The sequence below is a fragment of the Barbus barbus genome (assembly GCF_936440315.1).
Source record: "Barbus barbus genome assembly, chromosome: 18".
In the NCBI taxonomy this organism is placed as follows: Eukaryota; Metazoa; Chordata; class Actinopteri; order Cypriniformes; family Cyprinidae; genus Barbus; species Barbus barbus.
Window position 1 is genome coordinate 25,203,532 of NC_136746.1, and position 9,331 is coordinate 25,212,862.

A 9,331-nucleotide genomic window follows, 5' to 3' on the forward strand; every position below is an offset into this window, starting at 1 on the left:
GTAAGTTCCCCTACTATATACACAGCAAAAATTGGAGAGTTGAAGTTTAGGTGTTAAACATTTCCGAGTTGATTTCAACACCCAAAGAGTAATTTTAACACATTCAGAGTAAAACGGTGTTTGGTGTTGGAGTTATTTCACAGAGTTGATTATCAGTGTTAAACCAACTCCATAGAGATGTAATTAGACTCCGCCCACGCATTTCCAATCGTCGCTGGTGAAATCCATGAGGACGCCGCCATTATCCTCGTGTGTGTTTGAAAGGTAAGTTAAATTAAATCATACTTAAACATTTATGATCGTTGGTAATAGCAAAATGTACAATATTACGTGCTGTGGAGCACTGAACATAAGCCTATATTAAAGTGTGGAAGCGAACACGCACACACACAGCCTAAGTTATGTGTTAAGTTACATCGTGGCCACGTTTTACTACGCTCACTCGTTTCGATTAAATTCAAACAAGAAATCAAATTATTACAGTGTGGCCACTGTTTAATTAAAATGATAGACCGAATTAATAAAATGAATGATAATTATTATTATTTTTTTTTTTAAAAAAGCCTTGTTTGCCAGGACTGGCATTGTCGACGACGTGATTAGCTAGCTAAGGTTATGTTAGCTACGAAAACTGTGCAAAACTTTATAAAGGAATGGATTTACGTTACAAGCTTAACGCGATTTATATATATATATATATATATATATATATATATATATATATATGTATGTGCAATAGTCATGTTGCAGACGTGACAGTAAACTGCACCGTACGTTTTCTCCAGTGCCGATTATTTAACCACACACTTTTTTTTTAATAAAAAAAAAACAAAACGTGTGTATATATATATATATAATCGGCACTGGAGAAAACGTACGGTGCAGTTTACTGTCACGTCTGCAACGGAAACGATGTGACGTGCATCCATCCATACAGTATTCTGCATTTACCCCGATTTACAATGCCAAAAGCTTTTGCTTGTTCCAGGTAAAATGTTGGTCCAGATCAAGTACAACGAGCAGCAGAAGTATGTGAAACTGGATTGCATTGAAGGGAGGTTTGACTTTATGCAATTTCACCTAAAAGGTTGCCCCCCCCCCCCCCCCCCACTCGGTTAAAATAACTAAGAATTTGATTACCATCTGATAAATTCTGTGTATTGTCCTAGCTCTCATGTTGTTGACTCATTTCTGTACATGACTTTATCATAGAATGTTTTATAGAAGGGGATACATTGGGGAAAAAAATCCATATTTACATTCTGCTTGCATCATAAAGATATATGTATTTAAATCAATCATTTGTTGTGAAGCGAGAAAGGGTGTCAACTTAAATAAAAAAAATGTTTTTTATCTTTTTATTTTTTCAGTCATTGAGAGATTTTGCTTGCCACCAGATGCAAAAGTTACATACAAGGATGCAACAGGGACAGAAGTCGATGCAGAAATATTCAGCGACCCCATTGGACAAGCCAATGTGGTGCTGACTGTTTTCTCAGATAATGGTCAGTTTTATTGAATTTGAAAGAAGTCGAGTGTTATCTAGCAACTCAGGATAAATTAGCTATTTCTTATTTCTGATTCTTGTGCTGGTCATCACAATATTTGTAATATTGTAATACTTTGTCATTCTTTAGAATTTTCAGACTCTTTGTCTTCCATATCTGAGAAGTCTGACACTAGCAACAGCTCAAGTGCATCGACTGTAATCTTAGATGAGGTCCCTAACAAGAGACAAAGAAAAGAGGACACATCTGCACTGTCTGCAAAACGGGTTACAACAAAGCTTTTTACTTGAGTCTCCTTAAGGTTCTGTTCACCCAGAAATGAAAATGATGCAAATGCTGACACACTATTTTTTATTTTTTTACCCCTCTGAGTCTGTAGTAATTTGTGAATCACCAAGGTCATTTTTTTTTTTTTTTATTAGTTGGTCGAAGATGTTCTGAAATTGAAGTCTGGCGGTGAAGCAGTACTACAGGAGTATCAAGAAACAGAAACCCTTACAGATGCCACAAGACAACTGATTAACACACTAGTGGCTCACATGATTGATACACATGGGTAGTTTTTTTTTTTTTTTACGAATAACTGCATGACCACTGTGTAAATTAAGATGACCAATTTTATATCTTCCCTTAGGCAACTCCCTACTAAAGCTATCAGAGAACAGTATGCTCTTGGCATAGTGATGCTGTTCCCTTCCCTCAGAGATCCATATTCCAAGAAAGGCTACGTAAGTCATTGTCTGCATGACCCTTTCATGTTATACTTGCAATGTTATAATATCTATGACATGGAAATTTGATTCTTTTAAGGAACACTTTTATGATGCTGCAAGCAACACAGGATACATTGCTTGGCGTATGAAAACTGTCCACAGGAAGATACGACGAGGATCTTTGCTACTAGACAGCCCTCATGATATTTCTCAAGGAGGCCCAAAATGCCAAAGGGCTACTAATTTTGAAGGGCAACTTGATGGGGATGCTTGCAGAGAGGCCATGTCTTTGCTCAGCCATATCACAGACAAGTCCCTAATATTCCAAAAGATGAGAGAGACCTTTCAGCATCGCCAGAAGCTTGTTAAAGATCCAGGCTCTAGTGCTGATATCATCTCCACCTTCCCAAGATTCCTAGATACAAAAGGGCTGGTAAGTTTGGAATGGAACATGTTTTCAAAGGCATGCAATTTGAGAATATTGTTTATAGTTTAATATCTTCTTAAAGGTGGATCAAGACTTCACTCTCCTGTTTGACGCTGAGACATCCTCCAGGCTGCTTCAGAAGTGGGACACGTTCTTCAGGCCAAATGTCATTAAAGAGGCCAAGCAACTTACTTCAACAGCAGAGCTGAGTCAGTTGTTGCTCTCAGCAGAATGTCCTGAAGGAAGTGACCTTCATGAAACAAGTGTGTTGTATTTCATTCACTTGTTTTTACGCATTTGCTATGTTTGCAGTTACTGTATGTTTTGTTTTGATGACAGAAACATTAAAATGAGCAAACTTAACCTATTGAGATTGGAGGCTTTCCGTATTAATAAAAAAAAAAATTAGACCACACAAAAGTCTTAAGACTATATAAACGCATCAGGTGAATGTTAAAATGCTCTCTATTCTTAAACTTAAAGTATTTCATTTGAAGTTTTACATTAATGCAAATTTTTCATATGAATTTCTTCTCCAGTCTACGACCAGGAAATGGCATCCCTTCTTCTACTGATACATCTCCTTCCACCACCACCAGGAGGACTGAAGTCTCCAAAAATCAGTGCATGTGATGCTGCTGAAAGACTTGTAGTCTTTCATAAGGTATTGACATTTTAATATTGTTTTGGGTTGCTCAAACATGGGGATTAAAATCAAGTCTTCATATGCATTGACATATTTTGCTAGCCATTGAGCTGTTTGTACAATCACTTTTATAATGTTGTTTTCTCTGTGACTGGACATCATGTTTGTCTAATATTCAATGTTAATTTCAACTTTAGTCATGCTGCAGTTTGGAGGAACACCTCAAGAACAACCAGCGTCAGCATCCGTACCTCCTTGCTGTTGGACGCCAGAAAAGCAAGATTGACCACTTCTACATCACCTTGGATAAGCATCTCATCCCATGCCAGGCAAACCGCTCCCTTGGAGCATTTGATGAACTTTTCAAGGCACATTTTGTGTTCAATTTGTGCTATGATAGTGCACTTGTGAACTTTTACACATTCCTGCAGACAACAGTGTATAACATTGATGTAGGGAAAATGAAGGAATCTCCCAGGGTTAGAGATTTGAGAGCCAGAGTGCTCAACCAGACAGTAACCTTAACTTAATGTCGGGCAGTATGATGTTGACAGAATGCTGATCTGTTTTATTTGTCAAAAACAGCACCCAGACAGTCAACAGTTGATTTCACATTTAAGAGGTGAACATAGTTACTATCCTGGATCTAAGTTCAAATTAATTTGTTCTCAGCAAGGTTTTCACCTTGTCTCACTTCTGGCTTGACAGTGTATTTGAAGCACTTGATTGCTGACCACCACAAACTATTTAAGTATTTGTATCCACATAAAAATTTGATTCCCAAACATCATTACATGATACATTACCCCTCTTCTATAAGGAAAATTGGCCCCTTATTATATATGTGGTCAATGAGGTTTGAAGCCAAACATAAGATGTTCAAAGGCTTTTTTAAAAATTTCAAAAACATAACAAAATCTTTAGCTAAAAAGCATCAGATGGCCATTGCATACCATTGGGAAAAATTCACCCTCAAACATAATGAGTTTGGCCAATTAAATCATTTTCCATAGGGGATGAGAATGTGGTCAGCAGTCAAATGCTTGAAATTGTCCTATCAAAAGATGTTTTCTCAACCAGCTGGGTTAAAGTTGATGGTGTAGAATGTAGAATATAGAGCTGGACTTGTGGTGTGCAGTGCAATAGAAAAGGAAATGCCAGTGTTCTGTCAAATAAGCGATGTACTTTTGGTTGACAGTCACATTTATCTGTTGGTAAACAAACTATTCACAGAGAATTTTGATGAGCATCTTCATGCATTCAGAGTACTACGAAGTGAGGAAAGGTATATTATAAAAATGTCAGAGATTCAATTTTATAAGCCATTTGATATTCAAAGCTCATACAGTGTAGCAGATGAAAGTTTGTATATCATACCTTCTTTTGTAATGTTTTAATTTGAATTCAAATTGCACTGCAAGTGAGAATTAAAAATAAACAAGTTAATGGAAATTATTTTGTGTGCTGTAGTTTATTTAACATTATTTTGTAGATCTTTTGAGACTAATTCTAACCACCTAAAACATGCAACTATGAACAGTGTTGTTTTTCTGTATCCCTTTTAGTGTTATTTTAACACTTTTTTGGAGTCAAATTAGGAACTCTGGCATAGTGTTAAATATTTAACTATTCCGAAAGTGTTAATTTCACTCCAGAGAGTGTGGAGCTATATAAACTCTGAAAAAGTGTTGAAATCAACTCTGTGAGAGTTAATTTAACACTGGACTTTTTGCTGTGTACGGTGAAAAACTGTATTGGACATGTAATTTTACAGTAGTTCACTGTTTTTGGAAGTGAAAAAGAATGTATAATTAGATGAATAATTAGAAAAGTAACGCACACCCGAGGTTGTGATCTGTGGCCATGACGCAAAGCAGTACGCATGTACTGTACGCGCACCACCCGATTTTGATGCAAATGCGCATTGAATTTGTTTTGCAGTAATCAGTTGTTCCCTATGTCCCGGGCCATTGCTTCACAGTAAAAAACTAAACTAAAGAGGGGAACAATAACAACAAAATAGCGGAGACTGCCACAAAAACAGACGGCCGCATGACGAGCGCTTGTGAGCGAGAGGGTATGAGACAGCTCAGCTTTGGTTTATTAGAGTTCAAAAATATTTTATATCGGTCATAACTTATTGGGAAAAATAGAGCAGACACTGGACATGGAAGAAGCTTTCTAGAGTGCATGTGTCAACCGCCATCAAATGGAGTTTACTTTGCATACAAAAATTAAGTATATATATATATAATTTTATTAAAGTCAACACCTACCCCAACCGTAAACCTACCCCTTACAATAATGCAAATACAGTAATTATTGTTGTTCAGCATGACAAAAATGATGCTATATTGATGTGTGCATGTCCAGTAGCCACAGCTGTATCCCTTCTAGCCGTCACCCTTCAAAGCGTGTATCGTGAATCAATAGATTTAGATCGGGACTTGAAATGATGGTTCGCAAATCATCTGATTTAGATACCTTCAGAGCAGGTTAGCGAATCATTTGAGTCAGATTGGGACTTTGAAGTGCGTATCGCAAATCTTTTTTTTATTAAATCATAAACAATATAAAACCATTAAGTCAGTGCAGCTATAGCTACAAAACCATGGTGGTATTATAGTAAATGTGTAGATTATTTTTCCTTGTAGGCTACAACCAGTTTTACTACAAATACCATGGTAAACTATAGTTTCCAAAGTCAGACATCACTTGTTATGATTTTCAGTGGCATAGAATTTAATAGGGAGGCTATGACATGTCCCTACCAATATTAAATTGTAGCAATAATTTCGATCAAGCAATTAAATGTCTGTTGTCTGCAGTTATGTCCCCACCAATGCCAAAATCAAATCTGCACCCTTGGATTGTGCAATAAAATTACAGTACATTGTACATACAGTACATAAGTACATTGGATATGGAAATATCAAACTTCAAAAATGAAAATAAATTAATAAAATAAATATTACTTACAATAATGAAATATTTTATTATTATTATTATTATTAAACAAACAAACAAAATGTTGACAAACAATAATGTATTGCTTTACTTGCTAAATAAAAAAAGTTGGATCAAGCGTGCCATGTTAAATATTGTTTTTGATGTACATTGTAAGGGATTGTCAATAAAAAAAAGTTTAGCCAGATTCCATGTGGGTCTACATATGAGTTTGTAAACAGAGAATCTGTCCTTGAACTGAATTAAACGAATTGCTTCCCTTCATTTCTGCTGTCTCGCCACATTAACAGACTAAAGCAGATTTTTCTGCAACAGAAGTGCTGACCGCTGCTGATGGACACTGAGCCCGCTTTCATCAACACATGTGGTTTGTGTGCTGTGTTATTAAACAGCTAAAGCAGCTTTAAATGCACGCGCACACACACACACTAATGCTGTCATCAGAACGGCTTTAGTACCCAAATGGAGTTTTGGAGAAACTCTTCAGACAAGCACTTCCTCGTAACACCCTGCCTATCATGGTTTGCTGGTCTTAGCTGGTTTAAGCTGGTCGAGCAGGTTCCTAGCTTGGTGTTCAGCTGGTTGACAAATGTTCAAAATCCATCTAAAACCATCAAATCATGCCAGCCTAACTAGCTTTCCCAAAAGCATAGTAAGCCAACTATGGCAGCAAGTGCTGTTGTTACCAACAGTTTAACAATTTGGTGTTCCAGAGATTAATGTAATCATGCATTAATTTGATCTTGAACTCATTAATTAGCAGTAGTTCTTACTCCGATACTGGCTTGATGTCATTAATGACAGTTCTAACCAAAGAGTTTCAAACAACGGATGTGCAACAAAGTGCCTATAGGAAACAGTTGTGACTAGCTGGTTTCTTTCCCCAACAATACATTGTATTAAAGTTAAGCAGAAAATTATGTCTTTGTTTGGAAATGCATCCCAGCTTGGCCACACAGGGGGACCAGCTAACAACATTAAGGCCCATTCACTCCGAGAATGATTACTATATCATAAGCATTCACATTCATGCACTGTAATGTTCTCATTATTAAATATGCATACTGTACTTATGTCGTCTGCCACTTTAAATGCTCAATCTCTCTAATGCAGGATCTTTTCTGACTGATTGTTAATTTTTTTGTTTTGTTTTGTCTTTTTCGTTTAACAGCTGGAAAAATATTGCTCTGAAAGTGATTCCAATAATATATACTTATGTTGCCAATAGTGTAGTTGTGGTGTGGACTCTGCAATGCTTTTAAATTTAGAACTATTTTAAAAACTATATAGCTAATGGTATCATCCTTGGTGTGAACACTTAAAAATAAAGGTTCTTTATTTGCATTTACATTATGGTTCCACGAAGAACCTTTAATAACCATGGAAAATGTAAAGAACAGTTTACTGAAAGGTTCTTTGGGCAAACCAAAAATGGCTCATCTATGGCATCGATGCGAAAACCCCCTTTTGGAACCATTATTTTCAAAAGTGTAGGTTTAAAGGTTTTTTTCAGACAGGTGATGTTCCTCATCTCAAGCTCTATAGTTCATTAACACACACAGTTCTGTATGCTGATCTAACCTTCCTCATTAACACAAGGCCTTGACTGTTCTTGCTACATCGGTGGAATCAAACCCTTTTCATAATTATTCTTTCATGCACAAACTCCAAACCGCTCTCAAAAATGTCCAAAGATATACAGCATCATTAATGAAGGTCTTAACCTACATGTCCAAGTCTGCTTCTGTGCTGTAATAAGGCCAGTGCAGCAACTGCTGAGCTGTTACCTTTACATGAGGAGCACGTTAATGATTGAGGACCACAGAAGAGCGCTGCATTCACTCTCCTGCCGCTGCGCTCACCCAAAATGTCAGCGTGTTAGATGGGGCTTTGATAAAGTCTATGCTGCATCCTGTTTTTTTATGAACTTGGCTTTTTTCTATCATTAAATGTCATCTCTGACATGCAAATAAAACGTAAGGTTTTTAATATCTGGTGCTCCCTTCATCTGGAGTGCACTTTGAACCCAGCAGTGAGAGTGTGTTTTTGGGCCGCCGCCGTAGGCTGATTGGACACCCGCGTGTTGGTTCCACAGCACCGCTGAGATTCTAAAGCGCCTGTCCTTTTGTTCAAACCCACAGAGGCTAATGAGGCTGTTTCAGGATTACAACTCCACACAGGCCAATTTCCCCACCGACTCACTTGTGAACAAGCACGCAGTGTCAAACTGAAGAAAACAGTCTGTTGTATTTGACTGATTGCAGCATCCATGCAGTGAGTCTGTGGGAGCATTTCCTTGATTTTCTTGTTTCTGATAACATCTATCTCACCTAAGTATTAGAAGAAAGAGGAAATATGTGCTTGATACAAATATTCATTATCAATTATTATTATTTAGGATTTTCATATATACAATACAGTTAAAAATGTGGGGGTCTGTAAAATTGTAAAATATTTTTGATCAAATAAATGCAGCCTTGGTGAGTAAACTAACAGATGTCTTTCAAAAACAGAGTAAAAACTAATGTTGTTAAGTATTATTACAATTTAAAACAACTACTATATATACAGTATATATATGAAAATGTAATTTATTTTTGGGATGGAGAAGCTGAATTTTCAGTACATTAATCCAGTCTTTAGACCATGAACATTTTTATTTTTTACGTATTTATTTTTCAGGATTCTTTGATGAATAGAAATTTCAAAAGAACAGCATTTAATTTGAAAAAAAAAAAGGTTGTTTTTTCTGTCAGACATATATTATATATAATTATATATACAACAAATTATATATAATTCATTTATTAATTATAAAACTTACTCTTTTTAGTCTCTTTTTTAATAAATGGGCCACTGTGCTTTAAGAATTCTATGTAAAAGGTTGTTGAATGAATCAGTTAAATGAAGCTTTCACCAGAGAACAATAGAAACACCCTGTCACAGGATGGATGGTGACACACAAAGGTCCCATATAATGCCCAGAAATCTACTGACTCTTTCTGAGACAGAACAAGAAGCTCAAGGCTTGAATTTGAATGCAGAGATTAGTGCCGCTACACATTCACAT

At 36.4% G+C, this 9,331-nt stretch overlaps 1 protein-coding gene across 1 annotated transcript; it reads left to right on the forward strand.

The window, feature by feature from the left end:
- Positions 1 to 206: 206 nt before the first annotated feature.
- On the forward strand, positions 207 to 4,747 carry LOC306884299 (uncharacterized protein). The gene is made up of 9 exons (XM_079440041.1): positions 207 to 264; positions 989 to 1,505; positions 1,638 to 1,774; positions 1,931 to 2,064; positions 2,143 to 2,236; positions 2,319 to 2,654; positions 2,731 to 2,911; positions 3,188 to 3,312; positions 3,492 to 4,747. Exons 2-9 carry the CDS (start codon positions 1,214 to 1,216, stop codon positions 3,822 to 3,824), a joined length of 1,632 nt encoding a protein of 543 aa, XP_079296167.1. The 5' UTR covers positions 207 to 264; positions 989 to 1,213; the 3' UTR covers positions 3,825 to 4,747.
- The last annotated feature ends 4,584 nt before the right edge of the window (positions 4,748 to 9,331 follow it).

What these genes read in the sequence shown, in the direction of transcription:
- LOC306884299 (XM_079440041.1), top strand. Translation starts at nt 1,214, where the DNA reads ATGTTTTATAGAAGGGGATACATTGGGGAAAAAAATCCATATTTACAT. An exon ending in GACTGTTTTCTCAGATAATG is followed by an intron (nt 1,506 to 1,637) that starts GTCAGTTTTATT and finishes GTCATTCTTTAG; the next exon opens with AATTTTCAGACTCTTTGTCT. An exon ending in CATATTCCAAGAAAGGCTAC is followed by an intron (nt 2,237 to 2,318) that starts GTAAGTCATTGT and finishes GATTCTTTTAAG; the next exon opens with GAACACTTTTATGATGCTGC.